Below are 22937 nucleotides of genomic sequence, written 5' to 3'. Positions count from 1 at the left end.
ATGGAGAGGGAAGGGTGGGTGTGATGGCAGGACAGTGCTAGCGAAACTGTCGTGTGTTTCGCTAGCACCCTCCATACAGGGTTGCCCCTGGTTGCTCACTGATGGGACACATGATTAAAAGTGGCAAATCCAATTTTGACAATTTCCCTCCTCCCAAGGCAAATCTGGCCAAAACTCAAGTCAGCCCCTGGACAGCCTCTGGTTACTGGCTGGTTTTAGAACCCCCTCCAATGACATGTCATTGGAGGGGGTTCTAAAACCAGCCAGTAACCAGAGGCTGTCCAGAGGCTGTCCACAGGCAGATTCCTCATGTGGAAACGGTCTATGATTCTATGGTTACAAAAACTAGAAAAATGCAAAATGGTATCAGACATGCTATGTCAAGCAATACAAAAAATGGAATTTAAAAAACCCCACTGAAAACAATGCTGTAAGCAGTTCTGAGTTTGCTACAACACCATTTTAACCCTTTCATTCCTTAAGTTATTTACTCCAACATGTTCCCCCTCAGGCTTTTAAAACCTTCAGCCTTACTCAATGACCTGATCCAGTATGGGCTTGTGTTGCATAACTCTTCCCCTCAACCCAAGAATTTTCAAGGGACAAAACAGTGTAGCAGGTGGTCATGAGTGCACTTGTGAAGGCAGAATACATAGGTGGCTGCCGCCGCCCACTCCCTTAGTTTCCAGCCACCTTTGAACATTCCTCCCCCTCCAAGCAACAATAAAGCCCCAAAAAGCTTCAACCTTATATACTGCTGATGAGTGGAATGTATGGTTGGTGTGAGCTAATAAATTAAGGTGTGAAGAGGGCTGAGTCGCATGTATCAGAACACACAAGTGTAAAACTGCTTTGTGGTGGAAGCAAGGCACAAAGGGAAAGCCAGGGAGGAAGGCAGCAGGAGGGAGGGAGATTCGTGGCCCTATTGGCAAAGCCAGGGAGGGAGGTGAGAGGAGGAAAGGAGGCTGCCTCCCTCACTGCAAAGCTGGGGAGGGAGATGGGAAAGTAACGACTTATGACACCAACTTCTAGTACTGATTGGAGGATCACGACAAATGATTGATTGGATACCACTGCTTTTTGCATTACCACAGCTACTGGTCTATTAGTAAAAGGTAAAGGTATCCCCTGTGCAAGCACCGAGTCATGTCTGACCCTTGGGGTGATGCCCTCCAGCGTTTTCATGGCAGACTCAATATGGGGTGGTTTGCCAGTGCCTTCCCCAGTCATTACCGTTTACCCCCCAGCAAGCTGGGTACTCATTTTACCAACCTCGGAAGGATGGAAGGCTGAGTCAACCTTGAGCCGGCTGCTGGGATTGAACTCCCAGCCTCATGGGCAAAGCTTTCAGGCGGCTGCCTTACCACTCTGCACCACAAGAGGCTCTTTAACTGGTCTATTACAGACTCCATTTTCCCATGGCTATTGTCCATTCTGATCCTGTGATTCCTAGCAAAGATTTCTTGATGGTTAAAAAGGACCTCATCTTACCTTTTTTCACCATTGGAAAAGCTGGATGACTTCAGCCCAATAAGACCCATGAGATGTTGTGTCTTCTGAAATCCCTAGTGATTGCAGTAAGATTAGTGCCACTATCTACAGTGAGAAAAACACTTATAGAAAATCTTTGTGTTATGTTCACTCATTGTTTGGCATGTTGTTTCTCCCCCCACAGGATTATATTTTTACAGAGGGTGACTTGATCTTCCAGCTTGGAGAGAAGCGGAAGGAGGTGCACGTGCCATTACTGGAGCTAACTGAGATAGACGCCTTTCTTCACAACAGGCAGCCAAAACAGTTCATAGTAGATCTTATTGATCCCCGGTTTGGGGCAAAAGTTGGCAAATACCCCCAAACTGTAGTGACAATAGATGATCCAGGTGAGTTTGGCAACTTCTGACAGTAAGAATCATTTGGTCGATGTGTCTGTAGTGTCTCTGAACACTAGCCTCTGATAAACAAACCAAGGAAATTTGGTCCATTATGCCAGCCTTTCTCAACTTTTTTACTGTTGAGAAGCCCCTGAAACAATCTTCAGGATTCAAGGACCCTCAGAAGTGGTGTGATTGTGCAGAATATGGTTGGGAAGGATAGCTATGTACATGCCCACCTGAGGCCCCTCCCTGCCCCCTCCAGGCCCGTCATTGGCCATTTTGGGAGGAGGTGGGTCGAGAAACTCTTCCAGGGCCATCAAGAAACCCCAGGGTTTTATGAAACTCTGGTTGAGAAACCCTGCATTATGCTCACCAGGTTCCATAGTCTGTAGCTTACATACTTGATCAGATGAACCAACTGAGCTCACATTCAACCTCTACTATGTTACTAATAAACTTCATTGATAATACCATACATGGCCTACGATAGGCCTGAGGTCTTCCATGGCAGAGTGAGGATTCAGAACTGGGCCTCCCAGTTCCTAGTCCAAGACTCCAACCACTGCACCGTGCTGGCATCCTTCATCCTCCTTATACACACCCTTTCCTTAAAACTATAGAGCATTTGTGAGCAGCACAAACAAAAACAGTGAACAGGTTCAGTTCCAATTGCTCTTAAGGCCCATCAGTATCTTTGCTCCATACTAGTCACCAGACTGATTATGTTGCCTGATGGTCAACCACAGCTAGCTATTTGTTTTTAATGTTCTGCCCTAGTTGCCAGCACTTGTAGATGAGTGAGGCAGCCATGATAGTGTAAGCTGTGGCATTCAAACCTGCAGCACTGACAATTGCAATCAAGTGCCTGTTTCTTCAGGAGATTTTTTTTCTCCCCCTCTGCAGAAGTTATGGATGGTGTAGCATCAATGACAGGCCTGGGTCAACTTCCAATGACTTCTAGAAACAGGCTTGGAGCACCCCTTAATCCAAACGCACAAGCTCTAAATTCAAGGAAGATCCGTTTCAACTGGCTACCTCCACCTGGCAAAGTCGCAGGGTACAAGGTATGGTGAGTTAGTGAGTAAGAACTGCCTGAGGATAGGAATATTATCCTACTGAACTCATGTCCTGAAGTTTGGTCTAGAATGACTCCACAGTATCACCCTCCTGTCCTTCATCCTGCTGCTACCATGGGATCATGCTACTTTCTGTGTGCACCGCAGTATGGTTAAAACATCCACTTTGGCAGTCCCTCCCCCGCTTGCTTGAAGCAGTCTTTCCCCGAGATTCCAATACTTTCGGAGGATTCAGAACTAGTGCGTTTTGGGAGGAGCAAATTGTTGAATGTTTTATGGTGGGGTGAATCTCACGTTAGAATCAGTGCCTCAGAATCAAAGTACACAATGAGAAGTGGGCATTCCTTCCCAAGTTGGCATTATGAAAAAGCATTAGCTCGCAATGGATTCGTGCAGGTCAAAGGGATTTGTGCAGGTCCGCCGCAAGCACAGGCGAGGGCTAGGTCGGGCTAGCCCACTGCATAATCGGAGGAGCAGAGCTTTTGGGCCCGGCTCCTTCCCCGACCTACGACATCCCTGTAGGGATGTCTATTGCCCGTGGCTCTGTGGAGCTGACAGGGGCATCCCCCCGACCTTCATCATGGTGGGAGAGCAGCATGCTCCTCTCGATCCCCCCTGCCGCCGCTGCTGCGGTTGCGGAGCACTCCCAGTGCTTCCGGCACCGCATTGTGTGCATGGGGCCATGGCATCGGGGCAACCAACGTGTGCCAGGGGATCCCCTCCCCTGTGTATATGTGGGGAACAGTGGGGATTTTTGCCCCACCACAACAGAACGGCGGCAGCCCAGCGGGCTTCCTGCCATGAATAATAGGTCTAAGTGGCTTACAATCGCCATCCCTTTCCTCTTCCTACAATAGACACCCTGTGAGATACGTGAGGCTGCGACACTCCTGATATTCAGAACAGCTTTATCAATGCTGTAGCAAGCCCAAAGTCACTCAGCTGGTTGCATGTGAGGGAGCATGAAATCAAACCCGGCTTGCCAGATTAGAAGCCAGCACTCCTAACTAGGGTTGTGCATGGAATAGGCCATTCCAGGCCGACGCAGTCAGTACCACGCCGCAGTCGGAGGGGAGGTGTGGGTGCTAGTGCGCAAATCGGTGCACACATGCATATTTGCATATTTGCGCCGTTATGCACTAGCGCCCGTGCCTCTCCCCCCCCCCCCCCGCAGTGCGATGCTGGCTGCGTCAGCCTGAAACGGCCAATTCGAACACCACCGCACACAACCCTACTAACCACTACACCAAGCTGACTCTCAAACCAGGGGCCATTCCACACAATGGGCAATTTCGCTAAGTCTGAGCACTACTGAAAAGTGCTGCAATCAAAAGCGGCAGGTCTCGGTAACGCACACAGCCATTTCTATTTTAAAAAGGCTCTCCCACTAGCGCTTTTCTCGTAACACACAAGTTTCCGGTCTCGCCGAAATCACAACAAAGGAGGCGATATTTTTCCACGCTTCCTCCCGCCCCTGGCCGTCAATCAAACAGAACAGCCAATTAACTGTTGTGTTCAGACTTCCCTTTAAAAACTGTTTTTTTAAAACCCAAAAACACCTGTAGCAACGCATATTTGTTCATTTGATGTATCAGAAAGACCTTTTTCGCTGGCATAGGAGCTGGTGCTTAATCGTTTACACGCTCTTAAAGTAAAAAAAAAAAAATCCCCCCCCCCCGTACTATTTCTGGCTGAAATTACGGGCAGTGTCGAACAGGGGGGAAACTTTACAGACAATTGCTTGTGGAGGGATTTCAACCAAAGAAGCATCGCTTATTTGTTGTTTTTGCCGGTTTAAGGGGGGGAAATGTCGATCGCAAAGCTGGAAGCTTGGGTGCGAGAGCTTAGGGAGGGACATGCTTGCTACCGCTATATTGAGAACACACATGTCATTTTCGGATGTGTTGCAGGTTGTTCTCAAGCGTCTAGCTACAACAAAGCGATTTTTGCGGGAGTGTTGCAGGAGTGTTGCAGATTGTGTACGACGTCGTGAATAACGAAAAATAAATAGCATTACACAGTGGTAACACTTCAGCAACATTAATGCTGTGCAGAATGGCCCTAGATCTATAACAACTAGATTGGTGGTTTATCTTTGCTATTTTACAATCATGTGGATCTTCTGAAAGGGGAACTATTACATTCCACTGGGAAAATCTTGGGCCTTTTCGCACAGGGATCTTTGTTGCAAATTGTTTGCGGAATGAAAAATCGCCATTTAAAATAGTGGAATTCGTCATTATGCATACCTGCCTTTGTAGTGGAATCAGTTGCGTTTTTTAGCGTTTCCCACAGGCTTCCGGTCTCGGCAGAAATCGCTAGAAAGGAAGCGCTATTGCCAAGCTCGTCCCGCCCCTGGCCGTCAAGCAGCCAATGGGCAGCCGTTAGCATGCTCCCAAACAGCCCCTTTCCCTTTAAGAAAGGTTTTTAAAAAAAAAAAAAAAACGACCCATAGCAACGAATCTAGGTAGATTCGTTGCTACGGAGAGACCCATCCAGCTGCCTAATGTGAGCTGTCGTTTGATTGTATGATCGTTTGCACGCTGCCTCGAGTGATAAAAAAAAAATCCCCCCCCCCTCTCACGGGCCCGATTTTCGGCTGAATTTATTTGTAAAAAATAAAGGGACTTTATTTCAGCAAACGGGCTTTTCAGTGGTTTGTGCTTAGTGACTAAAGGTGAAGGACTGAAGCCAGGGAAGCCTCTAAACAGAAAGAGGCTCGCCGGTGCATTTATCCCCGCTCGCTCGGAGAAAAAAAAATGGCGATCGCTTCGCCGGAAGTTTGGAGGAGAGAGCCAGGGGGAGGGACTTTGAAGAACCAGCAACAATGGTAACGCACAGGTCTTTAGCGCTACTGTTGCAGATTGGTTGCAGGAGTGTATCGCTATCCGGAGGGTGAATCCACTTTTCTGGATTCCCCTGAAAGCGCCACAACGAAGCGCTTTTTGCTGATTGGTTTCAGGATTGTTGCAGATTGTCTACGACGTCGTGGGTTATGGCAAATTAGTAGCGTTTCCAAATAGCAACCATTCTGCTACTTTGAAGCCGTGCGAAATGGCCCCTTGTTTTGACTGGGAGTGTGCCTTAATGAAGGGAGACTTCTAATAAGAGCACAGTGCTCAGTGTGGTACAAGAAAGTAGTTGAAACTGAAGGGATGGCATTTGAGTGATTTCTCTTCGGGCTGCAGGTGAAATACTGGATCCAAGGGGACCCTGAATCAGAGGCCCACCTGCTTGATTCCAAAGTGCCTTCAGCAGAGCTCACTAACTTGTACCCCTACTGTGATTATGAGATGCAGTCCTGTGCATACACTGCTACAGATGAGGGACCTTACTCTGAAGTGGTTCATTGCCGCACCCTTGAGGAAGGTAAGTTGACATATTCCATAGTAAACAAGAAAGTTCCCTTGTGGTTTCCCTTCATGTTCACTTTTCATTTTATTTCACACACACCCACTTTGGGTTGCAGTAAGATGAGGGATTCTTCTTTGGGTATTGTTTGGGGGGGCTGCTTTTGGAGGGGGGGCTTCTCTGCCATTTTCCCCCCACATATACACTGGAGTTCTTTTTTGGTTTGAGGTTATCTGTTTTCCTTTACTGTCCATTAACTTTACTCCATTGGACCTGCTTCTCCCATGTGTCAGCTTGCCTCCCTGAACCCAGTCTGTAATGGGGGTCTTGGTACAGAGTTATTGGAGTGACTTCTCTTTACTCCCAGCTCACCACTTGAACTGCCCTGCCCCCGACTTGATTCTCCTTTGGGCATGATTTGTTTGAGTCAGCCTGCCTGCCTTCACTCACCCTACCTTGGGGGTCTTGTTCCAGTCTTGGGGAGTAACTTGGGGTGATTTTAGTGCCCAGCTCTCCATGCTTAGTTTGAAATCTCCCCTCAAATGACCTGTTTCTCCTCTGAGGGGCAGGGATCTATGGTTGTCTGTCTGCCTGTCTCCCTCTCTGGCTCCTACTTTCATTGGTACATCCCCATCTAGGTCTTCCTGCCCAACACCAGAATCAGCTGTACCCCCCTACCTGCTCCAACCTAGAGCACAAGAACATGGTTCCACTCTGCCATATGGAAGTACTTCTGCACACTGGTGACCTGTGCATGGTGGAGTGCCAGGTGTGCTGTGCCTATTCCCTGACCGACAACACTTGGCTACCGCCATTCTCCAGAGGCACCTGCAAAGGGCACACCCCAGTTTGTTGCCACTGATGGAAGGAGCATGGGCCACTAGTGGGAGGCAGAAGAGACCCACTCCCATTTGGGAAGGAGAGGTGGGGGTAGAGCAGACCACTCCAGCAGGGGCTCCAGACACTGCGGTTGAGACTGCAAGACAAGCCACACTCCAAAAGGTCATGCTCATGGGGATGCAGCCAATGCCAGGAAAAAGGTCCATTGTGGAGGACCTGGGCTTTCACCAGCTGATGCACCATGTGGCTCTACTCTGTGGTAGAGCTGGTCAAGGTTGAGCTCTCCAAAGCACAAGGCTGAACCATCCACCTAACAGCAGACATCTGGAACAGCCTCTCCCTCATGGCCCACTGCTGAGAAATCTGATTTGCTTTTACTTATAAAAAAATCTAGCCCCAAATCGGGTGATTATTATTTAGGAAACTGATTGGTTCTTAAATATGAGATAATCAATACTAGTGCAAATAAGCCAATCCGCATATGCATATGTTACGTCTGAAATAGCAAAATAAGAAGGCCAATCTCAACTTCTATTAAAAAGGAATTACTCTAATTTTTTGGTAACAACTTCAATTAACTGTCCAAGATAAAATAAATTCTGAGTAAACCAAATTCACTGACAGAAAAAAAGGGCTTGAACTCTCACTTTCTAAACTCAGCAAGGAGAGGTTAGTGATGTAAAAGCTACCACTTCAATTGGTTTTTCAATTTTTTTCTGCATCCAATATGCTTCTGAAGTGTGTTTTGCTGTCAACCTTTGTAGTTCCTAGTGAGCCTGGACGCTTGGCTTTCAACGTAGTCTCCTCCACTGTGACACAGCTGAGCTGGGCAGAGCCTGCTGAGACCAATGGACCAATCACAGCCTATGAAGTCACCTATGGACTTGTCAACGAGGACAACCGTAAGCATAGATGCTGTTTACTGTTCTTACCATGCAGCTATTCTGAAAGCTGTGAACTAGTCAGCACTCCCCCTCCCCCCCAAAAAAAAATTAAGAGTGTTTAGTGCACCAGTGAGAAATGCCATTCTCGAGTCTTGCAGTCATAGAATTGCATCCGATACACACCCCTCTGTCCCACTGATAAAGGAAATGCTTTGCCTTATTCTTGGCAGAGGTACTCTTAGCTATTCTGATGGGAAAGGACCTTGGTGATCTAAGAGCCACCTCGGTGAACTGATTGAGAGTGGCAGCCTGTAATCTGGTGAGTCGGGTTTGATTCGCCACTCCTTTTCCACATGCAGCCAGCTGGGGGACCTTGGGCCAGTCAGTCACACTCTCTTCACCCCAGAGTGTCTGTTGTGGGGAGAAGAAGGGAGGACAATTGTAGTAAAAAGTGGGGTACAAAAAACAGTTTTTCTTCCAGAACTAGCTATAAAATAAACAGGCAAGTCCTTCGAATATGACAGAGTTACTATTGTACCCTGAACACAGAATCATCACCCTTTTGCTTTAAAACACATTATGTTCTTGTGACAAATTATGTTCTTTTCCATCTATTGTCAAAATAGGGTTCCCCCCCCCTTATCTTGGGTTTTTTGTTTTGTTTTGTTACCTAAGACCATAGACTGGATATGATCTACCACATGCCTCCCTTTCTCACATACCAGTCAAGTTGCTCAAGAACATTTAGTGGAATTTGGCCAAGACTGGGTTATATCCATTCATAGAAGAACACAAGATAACACTTATTCAAAATGTAATGTTTAAAATGGACAATTAATTGTAACATCCACATAATTGCTGGGTTTAGTGCATTTACCTGATTGGGGCAGTGTAGGTTAGAATTATAAATAAATAATGATACTAACCTGATTCAAAAGAGCCTCTTGTGGCGCAGAGTGGTAAGGCAGCAGACATGCAGTCTGAAAGCTCTGCCCATGAGGCTGGGAGTTCAATCCCAGCAGCCGGCTCAAGGTTGACTCAGCCTTCCATCCTTCCGAGGTCGGTAAAATGAGTACCCAGCTTGCTGGGGGGTAAATGGTAATGACTGGGGAAGGCACTGGCAAACCACCCCGTATTGAGTCTGCCATGAAAACGCTAGAGGGCGTCACCCCAAGGGTCAGACATGACCCAGTGCTTGCACAGGAGATACCTTTACCTTTACCTTACCAACCTAAGATGCAAGAAACTGCATTCACAATAAAATATTCTTTGCTTTGCAAAGATCTTGTGTTCATTCCAGAGGGAACCAGGTAGACAAGGGCAGTTTGCACAGCTAATACAGCATGTAGTACAAATGTGGGTGACCCCCTAAGATGCTGAGGAAGCAATAGGAGAGGACAAACAGGGCAATCACTCTGCATTGCCCTTGGGTGCAGGTAAAATCCTATGCACAAATGAACCAACAGATCCACTTTTGCCGAACCACATTGATTTCCTTTTTAACATGCACACATTGAGAATCTGGGTGGGTTTGGAAGGCCAAGCAATGGCTCTGCTGTTTTCCACACACAGCTGGAAGAGAATGGCATGTGAGAAACAGGTCTTCAGTTCACATAACCTACCTACTAGACATGTGTGAATACTATTGAATTGGAACAAGGGAATAATATTCTAAATTATTTACATAGCTATCATGGGGTAGTGAGGGAACTAGTAAAAGAGAATCTTGATTAGCTCATCAGCACATATTAATACCTCGCTTAGTTTTGAATATTGCCCCAAATACAATTATTTCATATTAATGTGGTTTGCATAAATCTGGGGTGGAGAAGTATTTTGAGGTTGATCTATACCAGGGTTGCTAACCTTTTCTTTAACAAGAGCTACTTTTGAATAGTAAACAACATTCCAAGATACTCCCTCCCCCAAGCATTCCACCAACTTTTGTTATCTCCTACAGAAGGCAGAGCATCAGAAATTAAGCTATCAGCTACATAGCATGAAATATTTTTTTTTAAATAAAGCCTAGAGCTGAACTTTTCTGAATCTTTTCCTGGCCCTTGAAAGGGCTGCATGGGCCCTTTCTACAGGTAGCTCATAGTCTGCTTGTTGGAAACTACTCTTCAGCCTTCTGTTAATCAGAAGCTGGTTAATTTAAATGCAAAAGTCGCCATTACAAGTGGAAAGGTATTACATACAGATTTGTTTGCAGGACCTATTGGGCCAGTGAAGAGAGTTCTGGTGGAGGAATCCAAGAAGAGGATGGTTCTGATTGAAAACCTACGGGAATCACAGCCCTATCGCTACACAGTGAAGGCCAAGAATGGAGCTGGTTGGGGTCCTGAGAGAGAAGCTACTATTAATTTGGCCACGCAGCCCAAGCGCCCCATGTCCAGTGAGTTCTCATCATAGTTGCCTGCAATGAGCATGCAGTTGATTTGTTGTGTTTGCTAAAGGTGTCTTCCTTTGAATTCAGATATCTTACCAGGTCCATTATGTTTTGAACGCAGGAGGAATATAATTCTCAGTTGTCCCATTCATTCATTGGTATTGGTATAGACAAGTTTTGGTTATTATCGGCGATGTAATTCTTAAGAAGTTCCACAATTTTCCTGCAGTGCCCTAACCATTTTATTGGTTTTTTCATGTTAAAAACAGTTTGTGCCCTTAGCGGTTACGTCCTCTCCTACCATTCAACCCCAGTACTGAAACTATCTTGTTTTAAAAATAAAAATGTTGCTCCCTTGGTACAAAATCACTAGAGGCACTGCACCAAGGCTTGTGCTCATATCCTATTTTTTTTTAATGTACTTTAGGACTCCAGTCCATCTGACCAGGCAACAAGGCCCTAACAGTACTTTTTGTCTCCTTCTAGTTCCCATCATCCCCGACGTGCCAATAATTGATGCTGAAGGGGGAGAGGACTATGACAGCTACCTGATGTACAGCACAGACGTACTGCGCTCTCCGTCTGGCAGCAAACATCCCAGCGTCTCTGATGATTCTGGTATAATGCACTGCTGCATTTGACAAAAATGGGGGGAGGAACTTTTTGAAGCTTTGATTGCTGAACCTTCTTAGAGGTCCTTTTTAAAGAACTGGAGATGGCAGTGTGAACACAGAAACACCAACCTGATTTTTAGGGATTTAAAGGACAGTTTACTAGCCACATTGCAAACGGAACTAGTCCCCTCCCCATTATTTTGAAACCAAGAAAAAGTTTTAAACCTTCTCTAGTATCTGATACCTGCTGCTTGTAATTAATTTGGATTCTCACCCAAAAAATGTTGAGCAAACTCAACATTCACTTAGAGCCTTGTTTAAATCGGTGTACATGTGCTGCAATTGCTGTAACCTAGGTGAAAAGTGCTGTGAAGTCACAACTGACTTACAGTGACCCTGTAGGGTTTTTGAGGCAAGAAGAGGTGATTTGCCATTGCCTGTTTCTGTGTAGCAACCCTGGAATTTATTGGTGGTCTCCCATCCAAGTACTAACCTGAGCCAATTGATGGTTTCAACATCTAATGAAATTGGGCTAGCCTGGGCCAACCAAGGCAGGATGCCCTTTGCTTACTCAAGTGAATTATGTGACTAGAGCTATCTGCTGCTGTGCAGTTTGGAAAATGCACAATACTGATGGACTCCAGCACTTTGCAGTGTCCAAGCTTTAGGCCGGATAAAGATTCTTACTATAAGAACAAGCAAAGACCTTTGAGCCAGCAAGCATTTTGTTTTACCAATTGGGCCAGACTAGCCCTTCCTTCAATAGCCTCCTGTGATGCCCCATGGACTGATTCGAGATAATTTGCTCCAGGTCTGGAGGATGGTCTCCTCAAGACACTGACTATCTTTAAATAATAACCAAGTTATATTGTAGCTGATAAGAGTTCCAACATAAGAGATAGGGTTGAATTTCTGAGTATGCTAATACTCAATAGATTTTATATTTATTTATTTACATTATTTATAGTCTGCCTTTCTCACAGAGACACAGATTACATATAGTAAGTTAGTACAACTGACAAAATGGGGCATTCACTATCACAGGTATGGAACCACTGAACCACTGAAAGAAGTGAAGCATAGCAGAAGTACAGCTAAACGTTGCACAATAAGTGGTACAAAATTACATAATAGGATCCTATTTAACAACGAGTGATTCACAGCAGTATAGTTTGTAAAACCATTTTGATGGTACGACCCTTATACATGTGCAGAAAAGCCCTCTTGAACAGGTCAGTTTTGCTTAGTTTGCAGAAAGCTAGGAAGGCGGGAGCTTTCCTGACCTCCTCAGGCAGCCATTCCACAAGGTGGGGGTCACAAGGGAGAAAGCACACGTTGGGGCAGTTGTTGGTTTTGCCTATTTGCAGGGGGACATCTGCAGAAGCCTCTGCTGATATGCACAAAGTTGTTGTGGTGGGGCATAGGGAGAAAGGTAGTCCTGCAAATAAGGGAGGGGAGCAAGGCCATGAAGGCCTTTGTACGTGATAGCCAATACTTTAAACTGAGCTTGGCAACAACTGAGCAGCAATGGAGGATCTGCAGAATGGAAGTAAGATGCATGCTCCATATTTCATATGATGTCATGTCCATCATGAACAGCATGGGGGGGGGCACATTTTAAGATACAGCAAGGGCAGGGAGAGGAGAGGGAGAGAGTCATGTCCCACAGGCAGAAGTCCTTCTGTCTGCAGAAATGTTCCATTGGATCCATTGGATCCAACCAGTTGTCTACAAGTGAGTTATTAGCAGAAAAAAACTAAGTTGCCAATACACTGAGGTATGTAGTCAGGCAACCTGGAATGCTCAAGGGGCATGTATCATGCCTCCAGCTGCAGGAGGAGGCTAAAAGAATTGTCTTGAACTAATTTACCGTGGAAGAAATGGCCTTCCTTGCCTCAAATATATGATAGGGGTTAGATTATAGACCTAGCAATAGAACCTTTTTCCTAAACTTCAATAAAATAAATAAGATAATATTCTAAATACAAGAGTCATGTGGCACTGTGTAAACAAGTGGCAATTATTTAAATTGCACAATAATAGTCTTCAGATTGACCTACCAATAAAGAATTATTGGTACAGGCCACACTCCCCAAAATGTAGTTGTGTAGAGCCAATTCACTTAAGTGTGCCTTTTTACAGAATCATAAACATGTTCCATAATAGGACATAAGCCAGAGAGCTATAATCCATTTATGACTTTTGCACATAATTTTGAATATGGTTACTTGAAATTGATGGTTGTCAGCATACATATCAGGTGGCCACGTTGTACCAAAGTATCATATTTCAGCAATATGTCCAGTGAACAGAATTCCAGCAGTCGAAATTTTCCACTTAATCCTTTGTGAATATCTGGTGTTTATACATGCTCACTGACATTTTTTTATATATGGCTGACACCTCAAATATTATCTATAACAGTGGTTCAATTTCAGTTGAACTATTCATATGTGGTGTTCTGGAGGGTATGTAGCAAAATCTATAGTTGTATAGTCATAGTTACTTGTAATTTCTTTGCAAAAAGATTACTCTACAAAAAACACATTGGAAGTGTATAATCAGAAGAAAAAGAAGAGCAGTTTTTTATACCCACTTTTCTTTATCTTAAGGAATCTCTAAGCAACTTATTTTTAGATATTTATTTTTTAAATTTTGGGATTGATTCCGCACACAGGCAAAAACTTGTGCTGCTTCCTGCTTGCAAACATGCAGTTGTAAGCTGCGCATTTGCAAGCCTTCTCATGGAGACCCCTCCCATGTTTTCCCTCCGCCTTGTCATGGCTTTTTGTCTCCCGATGAGGCGGCAAGGGAAAACAAGTCAAACTTCTCTACCTGCTCCTTGGCTTGTCAATCACAGCAAGCCACCAATCACAGCACAACAGTTGTCTCAGGGACTCAAACTTCTGTCTCCCCCCAAAGCCCCCAAATTATTTTTAAGTGCACTTCCATGTTTCTATGCAGTAATGCCACAACATAAATTCATTTCTAAATTAAAAAATCAACGCTTCTGCGTTGCTATGGAGAAACACCACAACAATAAAACATCCCCCCCTTTTGGGGGGGATTTGTGGTGTTTCGGACTCTGTTTATGTTTGGGTAGAGTTGTGAGAGGCTGAACATGGTAACTGGACCCCAAAGAGTAAACATTAGGCTTAAAACAAAGAGCACGGACACCTACCTGATTGAAAGTGGCCTGCTTCATCATGTACCCCCCTTTCCTCGTTAATTCACCTTTTGCCTACCCAGCCCCAAAAAGACTGTGGACACGTTAGGGAAATTTTTACTTTAACTTATACAAAGTAGCTTTGTGTCCCATGGCAATGTGGGCCAAGGCATGTTTTAAAAAAAAGATTCTCGGAGCAGAAATTGGAGAGGGGAGGGTGGTTGTGAGAGTGGGCAGGGGCAGATTCTTCATGCAGAATCGGTCTACATTTTTAAAAAATTAGATTTCTTTTCCATCCTTTTCCAAAGGCTCACATTCTCTTCCACTCCCCCCAAAACACATCCTGTGAAGTAGGTGGGGCCGAGAGAGTTCAGAGAGAACAATGATGGGTCCAAGGTCATTTAGCAGGCTTCAAGTAGGGGGCTATTCTCCAGAATGCTGTTCTCCAGATTAGAATCCAATGCTCTTAACCAGTATACCAAACTGACTCCACAACCCATTCATATATGAATTTTGACAAAGAATGGTTTTGTGTATTAGCCCTGACTTGTTGCAACTTACCCTCTTCTGGAAGCCTGAAGCCCAGATCTGTCAGGGAAGAAGTAAGACGTAAGACTGTAGCTATGCATCATTTTGATTATTTAGAGCAGCGGTCCCCAACCTTCTAGTAGTCGGGGACCGCCTCCGATGGTTGGAGAGAACCGGCGGCCCGGCCGCCACCATCGCTCGCAAACGCGCATGCGCAATTGTCGCGCATGTGCGTTTTCGCCACTAGGTGGCACTAACGCACATGCGCAGAGCTCCCGCGCGTGCACGTTTTTGCCATCAGGGGGCGCAAACACGCACGCGCGACAGGTCCCCATGTGCGCGTGCTTCTTCCCCCCCCCCTCTCGCTGTGGGGGGGAGGAAGGCGCGGCCGCTGGCGGCCCGATACTATGGCCTTTGCAGCCCGGCACCGGGCCGCGGACCGGGGGTTGAGGACCCCTGATTTAGAGGCCATCTTTCCCCTATATATTCTATTATTTATTATTATTTATTTATTGGATTTATAGTTTGCCGCTCCTGGAAACCAGCTTGCAGTGGGTCACACAAAACAATCCGGACAGTAAAACCCATTAAACCCCCAATTTCTACAATATGACAAAATACCAACAGAAGGCAAGAAAAACTATAAAGGTAAAGGTATCCCCTGTGCAAGCACCAAGTCATGTCTGACCCTTAAGGTGATGCCCTCTAGCGTTTTCATGGCAGACTCAATATGGGGTGGTTTGCCAGTGCCTTTCCCAGTCATTACCGTTTACCCCCCAGCAAGCTGGGTACTCATTTTACCAATCTCGGAAGGATGGAAGGCTGAGTCGACCTTGAGCCGGCTGCTGGGTTTGAACTCCCAGCCTCATGGGCAAAGCTTTCAGACAGCTGCCTTACCACTCTGCGCCACAAGAGGCTCTTTAAGAAAAACCATAGCCCTCCTTAAAACAGGAAGGCCCTTACGAGGGCAGCTGTGGAGGGGCAGGGGGAGATGTTCAGCGCTAAGATGTTCAGGTGCCAATACCAAGGGGGAACCATAGCACCTGCTAGGAGCTGAGTCCTAACACTAAAACCTTAGGAAGGCGCTAAGCCACACATGGTGGTCATATTGTAGTTATTTAATCATTTTATTCTGGAATTCTTAACCTTCAAATGGAACAAGCATGCCTCATCTTACCCAAAGCATGAAATGGCTTAGATAAAAAAACATTTGGGGTTTTTGTTCTTGGACTTGCCTTCTGGATTCCATTTGAAACTTGGTTAGCCCTGACAGCCAAAGAAACCTGAAGCAGTTGAGTTCTGTGATCTGAGCTAACTGAGCATTTATATTTTGATAGGACCTTTTAAGGCACAGCTATGTACTTAAAAAAAATGTTCATGGAACCAACAGTGAATATATATTATGGAAATCCTGAAGAACAGACTAACATTAGATACATATGGTAACTGTGGTCTATGAATACTTCTCTCAGCCAAGTTAAGAGATCAGTGTGTTGATAACACAACACTTATTTTTGTTCCTGCCCCAAAAGTAATATGGTTTACCCTCAAAAGAAAATATTTCAAACACTAAAACTATCATAAACATTATTAAAGTGTACTTATTTTAAAAACTTGAATATGGTTTAAGGGTGTTTTGAGATTTCTGGGTTTTTTTTCAGGATAGTTGGCTGCTACCTGGCCATCCATTGCTTTGTACATGTGCCTACCTGAGGGATCCACTCCAGCTAATAGGGAAGACTGTACAAGAAAGAATGCTCACCAGTACCGTCTTTCATTTGGCTGCCCTATGACCGTTTATGCACTGGGAACTTCACTGCTCCAGCTCCCATGCAGGAGCAAAAATCGGTGGCAGATGAGGAGCACCGGGCAAAATGCTCACCGGTGTGGATGCAGGAAGAGGTGGGGCAACCTGCCATGATTAAAACTACAGCCTGCAGCCTGGCATGAAACCTCCAGTGCATAAACGGTCTATGTGAACTTTCATAGCAGTTTTCAGTTCTTATATCCTAACATAATCCTAAAGCCACAATCTAATACTGCAAGCCTGCCAAGAGTCAAAGCTGGGATTTTGTTGTTTGATATATTTAATAGCATTCAGACCCTGAAAACGGCCCTTTTATACCAGTGCTTTCAACTACCATCATAATCTTTTTTTTTTGTAAAAAAAAAAAAGGCAAATATTCTTGTATAGCTATGTATTTATATAATATTTGTAAGTAAATGACGCCCAAGTTCTGGTTTGGTATAAAGTTCAGTTACTCTGTATTTTCCCTCTGCCAGTTTGATGAATGTAGTGACTGAGGTTCTGTAGTTCTTAAGGCTTAAAATGCAGACAGTCTGGAAAGCCAGTAGTTAGAACTTTATATCAAGTGGGTAAATAGGAGTAACTATTCATACTTAGCATCCTCAGGCTGAAATCCTATGCACATGTGCTTGGGAGTAAGTTCCACTTGTGAGAAAATATGCATCAAAAGTTTGAGGCAAAGGAATAAATTGACAGGTGGTAGCAAGCGATTAAGGTCTGAATGTGTGCTTGGTGCCAACAGGAAAGCTTGATTAATCAATTCTGTCCCCAGTTTGTTTTGCTTTGTTGTATTGGTCAGGAGTTGAGTATTATTGCTAATTTATGTAGCCTCCCAAGTGCCAGGAGGTGTTTGAGCCTAAAGGTGTGCAGCCAGCTTGCAGGTGGTGGATTGCCTACTTTGTGCCCCTTCTCCTACCCTCACCACCCTTCCCACTGTGCCAACGCAAGTGCTTCACTTGTTCCAAAAGGCTCTCGATGGAAACATGTACAGCTACTGGGGGAGGAGCTGGACCTTCGTCACGTCGCCTGGAGGCTCCCAGCAGAATTGATTCCTCGTCACTCGGACAGCAGCTACTTTTCCTCGGATACAGAGGGTCTCCTCCAAGAGAGTAGCACCCACTCTGAGCTAGTGGACAGTGATGCAGCCAGCAGCAGTCTTCCAAGAAGTGTGACTCCCCGGCCCCAACCAGGTGAAGGACGACTGCCTCCCCAGTAACAGTCATGCCTCTCGTCCTCGTCCTCCTCCTCCTCGGGCCTCAACCAGGTTTAGCCCATGTAGCATTCCCATAGGCGTGCACTGATGTTGGCGTGAGATATTTGGCCATCTGGTAGAGTCTGCTTGCAATATGTTGTTGTGATCTGTTTTTGTATATTTAATGAAACACCAAGGTAATCGCTTACTTCAGGCCCAGAACAGGAAACTGCTAAAAGGCTGCATCTGCAAAAGACATGGTTCAGTCTAGAGCAAAGAAAAGACAAATACATTTAAAAACATAAATCAAAGGGGCATTATCTGAAGCCATATGGTAGAAAACATATTGGAGACAGCATTAACTGGCAGAGAGTACTAAAAATGTAAGAATGCCTTCCATGATGAGACCAAGATTAATATAACTCTGCTTTCTGCTTCCAGTAGAAGACAGCAAGGCACCACGGTGAAGTTCTCAAAGTACATGTGAATGTGATAGCCATCCCCATCCCCATCTCCCGCCAACGTTGGCTTTCCAGAGATATAACACTCTGCATATGGAAGCTCCGTTTAACTGTTATGTATACTAGCTGATGGTCGACTTTTTATATGAATTTGTCTAAGAAGTTTCATGTGCATAATCTGCTGACGTGGCAATATCTCCTCTTGCTCCATAACTTTGGAGCCAAATCTTAATATCTGGAATGGATGGTTATTTAAACAACATTTGATAGATTGTGCTAATTCTCTCCAGGATTTTTAATGTAAAATCAATTCAGCAGTAGAACATATGAAGCCACCGCCTTATCTGAGCATCTCTGTTTCTTTCTTTTATCTATTTTGTGGATCAGGTCATTTGGTTCTTTATTTCTTTTTTTATTATTATTTTTATTTTTGGATTTATATCTTGCCGCTCTCGACAATGCCTTGATATGCTTGAACTCCCTATGCTGCCCATTCTACTATCTTAGGCATTCAGTGCAAAGGGATAACCAATTTTCTGTTTTCCAACAGTAGTTCTGAATCTCCAAAATGTATAGAGAACATGGTAAATTTTGAAATCTTTCTGATGAAGTGTCACAACTCAGACTAATTAGCACCTAATGTTGCATTAACCTTAACGAAATGAACTTTTTCCAGAACACATGATGAATGGCCGGATGGATTTCACCTTCACTGGTGGAAGCCTGACTCGGACTGGAGCCTCTAGCTACAATCATCTAAGTCCACACATCCACCAGGACAGGCGGATAATGGGAACCTCTTCTCTGACCAGAGAGTACACCACTGTGTTATCTGGGCAAGGTGAGTGTCTGGTTGAATCTGCTCTTAACTACTCTAACAAGGATGTTCTTCCTTTGTTATTCTTTGGAATCCTTAATTCCAAAGCAAATTCTTACTCTCTTCGGCTGTTCTACATTTGCAGTGGTTGCAGAACATAAATTTGATCAAGTTGCAGCTAACAGCTACATAAGAAAGGCACACAGGATCAGACTAAGGGTCTATATTGTCTACATCTTTGTTCCAAGCAGTTGTGAGCCAGATGGTCCCAGAGAGTTCTTCACGCAGAGCATGAAAGCAACAGTCCTCCTATGGCTGTTCCCTCCGCCAATAACTCATATTCCAAAGAACACTGCCTTTGCATCTGGAGGTTCTGTTTAGCTTTCAGTGCTAATGGGTATTAACAGATCCACCCTACATGGATTTCTCTATTTTCTTTTAAATAACTTTAAATATATTAAGCTTGCAAAGGTGTTATGAAAATGATAAGGATTTTCTTTGGGGGGAGGGAATATCTCAAGAAGCCCAGCTGGAATTTGCCTTGTCCACTGCCCCAGCAATCTGAAACATCTTTCATTTTTCACCACTGTCCCAAAATGTGGGTAGCTACAGCCAATTAATTCTTCTGCTTACCAACTAGAAGAAATTCTACATATTTCTCTTGTTTAATAACTGTCGACATTTTCTGTGTCACGTACACAGTGGAATTTTGTCTCTGCTTCAGAAATAAAATTATTTTTTTCCTTTGTTATTGAAATGTCTTCTCATAACTGATATTAGGAAGTTGCATATTTAGTGAGGGTCCAATTTGCTACATATGTCAGCTGTAAAACAGCCATTCTCTAGGGTGAGGTAGTCTTCCACTTCTGGCAGAAGCTCTTCCTCTAGGCAGGCAAGGTCACTGAACCTGCCATTCCTGAGAGGGGTGGGGCTTCTCTCACAGAGCCCAGTCTTTGGCCATGTCTGAAGGCAGCTGGATGTCATTCTCTGCTCTCCAGAAAGAGCTGCAAGTCTGAGACTTTTTTTTCTCTTGGTGCTTGTTCTCCTGTCTTTGTTTCTTGCCTTTGGGAAGATCAGCTGGGAAAGGAATATCTTTGTTCCCCTCTCCCCTTCAGGCTGTGTTTTGGCAGCAAGAGAGCATTGGGCAGTTCCTACTTGAGAAGGAGGCTTCCCTCTCTATCGCCTGCACTGCTCTTGATCTCCCTGCTGTGGGGCCTCCAACCTTAGGGCCAGAAGCCTACCCAGTCACTCTTTGGGACCAGAACATCAGGGACCACCACTGCATAACACATGAGGCTCTCAAGCAGCATTTCTAAGGCTTCAGGCAGGTTGATCCCCTGAGTCTAGCCTTGCCACTAGCCCTCACTAATTGCCTGAATCCCAGGAAGAGGGGATCTTGCCTAAGCCCCAGGGAGATTTTGGCTTTAGTTTTGTTTAAATAAGAAATAAGAGCAGGAAAAAAGATGGTGACAAGAGCAAGCTTTTCAGTTCCACAGGATAGCATGGCTTCTAGCCTCGAGCTACCCTCCTCCCCCACTGAATTTTAGACTCAATAAGGGAAGCCATGACTTTGTTTCAGGTGGAAGTGATGTTCCTGGTGAAACTTCTAGGGATGAATTTTATTTGTCAGGAGGTCATCCAGTGGTCCAGATTTCATTCTTGTCGGCTTCAGAGGTTCCTACTACTTTTCCAGGAGACCATAGCCAATGAAAGGTTCAAAGTGGTGCAGCTCCTAGGGTCAATTCTTCAGAAGTTCTAGTGGTGCATTCAGCCTTCCAGATTCATGTAGGGATCTCCTCTAAGGGAATCACCAAGGGTGTAGATGATATTAGACGCTACTCTCTTTGGTTGGGGACTTCATAGACAAGGGAGAATGGCACAGGGCACATGGTCTCAGGAGGAGTCAACTTGAAGCAGAAATTTCTTGGAGCTCAAGGTGATACTTTTAGGCCTATTGTCATTCCAGAACCTCCTGTCAGGCCACCATATGTTAGTTCACACAGACAACATAACAGCCAAGGCATATGTCAATCACCCAGAGGAGGGGGGTATCAAAATCTCTCCATGCAGAAACAAAGCAGATCACGCAATGGGTAAAGACACACCTAAGATCACTGAAGGAAGTACATATAGCCAGTCAAGACAATATATTGGTGGACTGGCTCAGATGGAGAATTCTGGATCAAACAGAGTAGATGTTGACCAAGACAGTATTCCAACAGATTTGCCAAACGTTTGGAAATGTGGAAGTGGATCTCTTTGCAATAGAACAAAACAGGCAGGTTCCAAAGTTCATCTCTAGAACAAGGCCTCCACAAACACTAGATGCCTTAATATGCAAATGGCCAAATCAGTTACTCTGTGCCATGAAAATTCATATTAGGATGATTTATGCTAAATGGTTCTGAGAGCTGTAATATTGTACAGTAGTTCATGCTTGGATTATATATTTACATTCTTATTGTGTGTCATATCTAGTGTATTATGTATTTCAGGCTGCTTTTAAATTTGGTTTTAATTTATTATGTCCCATTTACCTCTGCTGGTCTTTGACCATGTTAAAGATCAACTACTACTACTACTCTGCACCTTTCCACCAACCCAGTTGATTCAGAGTATAATACAGAGAATCATAAACCTCCAAGCAGAAGTGGTGCTAGTGGCTTTGTATTGGGTTTTCACACAGACATGCATATCAGGGCTTCTTGTTACCTGACAATCATTGTACATAAAAGTACACTAGAAATTATCACTCACACACAATATGGTGTTTCAGAATGTGCCCTGACGATCAGGTGCCACCAAGGTTGAAGGTGAGCTATTAAGGTCATGAGCAAAATGATATATCCCAACTTTCTCCTGAAGCTCCATGAGGTAAATAGTATTCATAGAAATGTAAGTTACTTTCATCCCGTGTACCATGAAGAGAAGATTATTTTTGTTCCTTTCTCATGTTATTTCTTATATCAAGAAGAATTTTCTACCAAGTTCCCAAAACTTCTTCTGCCCGTGGAGTTGGCATTTATGACTTTTCTTGAACTTGTATGACTGCCTTCTGCCTTTAAGCATCCAGGAGCCAATCCAGCATAAGGACAAACCTTTCCTGTAGATTCCTCTCTGTGTCTGGTGCTTCATCTGGCATTGGTGCTACAATCTCTTCTGGTGTCTTCAATGGTGCTTCTTTCTGTCTCTCTCTGTTTTGCCCTATCCTGTGCAGACCATTCACGGAGGATGGGTTATTATGGCAACAGCGATGCTCAAGATTCTATAGTCCTGGCTGATGGGCCGTCTTGGATTTCTAAATACCTAGGTACAACAAATGGCAAAGCATTGCTAATTGACTTCTTCAATGCATGCCCCAGCTACAGTGAAATCTCATATAACTAGCCAACTTTTCCATTATGTGGAGCTCCTCAGTCCTTCCCCAGCTTTGTGTCCATCTCTACATGCATGTGCCAGTACATGTCTAACTTTCTCTCCATCCCGTCCTGCTCCTTCATCATACAAATTGTCATTTGTAGGCTGCTCTCATTTTGCTCTCAACAGCAGCTATCCAAGTTGGCTAATGCTCCAACTTCATGAGATGTTTGCAAAAGCCCCATGTTTTATCCTTAAGCCAGTTGTTTTGTTTGTATCTTTACCAGGCTTTCATTGAGAAGTGGCAGGGAGAACATTGTGAAATGTCCCTCTTGAAACTGATTTGCATTAACAAAAGATTGTGAAGAAACTGTTCTTACCATTAGCTACTTGAATGATCATAAATATCTTTAATGCTCAGAATTCCCCCCCCCCTTTGCAGTTTAATGGGATGGCTAAAAGTAGAAACCACAGGCTCTCAGCTATCAGCAATACAGTTTAGGACTTCCACAAATATGACTTTGCTTGGGAGATGATTATGCCGGTGAAACTGTTATGCTTCTGGGCATATGTCTTCCTGC

The 22937-nt window shown here is 44.5% G+C and overlaps 1 protein-coding gene across 8 annotated transcripts in view; it reads left to right on the top strand.

The window, feature by feature from the left end:
- Window positions 1-22937, top strand: part of ITGB4 (integrin subunit beta 4) — a 102151-nt gene that overhangs the window by 62750 nt on the left and 16464 nt on the right. For 4 of the 8 annotated variants that reach the window (XM_077327774.1, XM_077327778.1, XM_077327776.1 and 1 more), the window contains exons 28-36: window positions 1676-1880; window positions 2778-2938; window positions 6139-6319; window positions 7906-8043; window positions 10238-10420; window positions 10901-11032; window positions 17498-17719; window positions 18859-19023; window positions 22217-22309. In XM_077327774.1, the coding sequence (XP_077183889.1) occupies window positions 1676-1880; window positions 2778-2938; window positions 6139-6319; window positions 7906-8043; window positions 10238-10420; window positions 10901-11032; window positions 17498-17719; window positions 18859-19023; window positions 22217-22309 (1480 nt within the window). The remainder of the gene's footprint in view (window positions 1-1675; window positions 1881-2777; window positions 2939-6138; window positions 6320-7905; window positions 8044-10237; window positions 10421-10900; window positions 11033-17497; window positions 17720-18858; window positions 19024-22216; window positions 22310-22937) is intronic. The other 4 variants (XM_077327777.1, XM_077327780.1, XM_077327781.1 and 1 more) reach the window with 3 other exon arrangements.

Source organism: Paroedura picta, chromosome 3 (genome assembly GCF_049243985.1).
Source record: "Paroedura picta isolate Pp20150507F chromosome 3, Ppicta_v3.0, whole genome shotgun sequence".
Lineage (NCBI taxonomy): Eukaryota > Metazoa > Chordata > Lepidosauria > Squamata > Gekkonidae > Paroedura > Paroedura picta.
The sequence above is the reverse complement of the archived record's forward strand: the minus strand, read 5'-3'. Positions and strand labels throughout refer to the sequence as shown.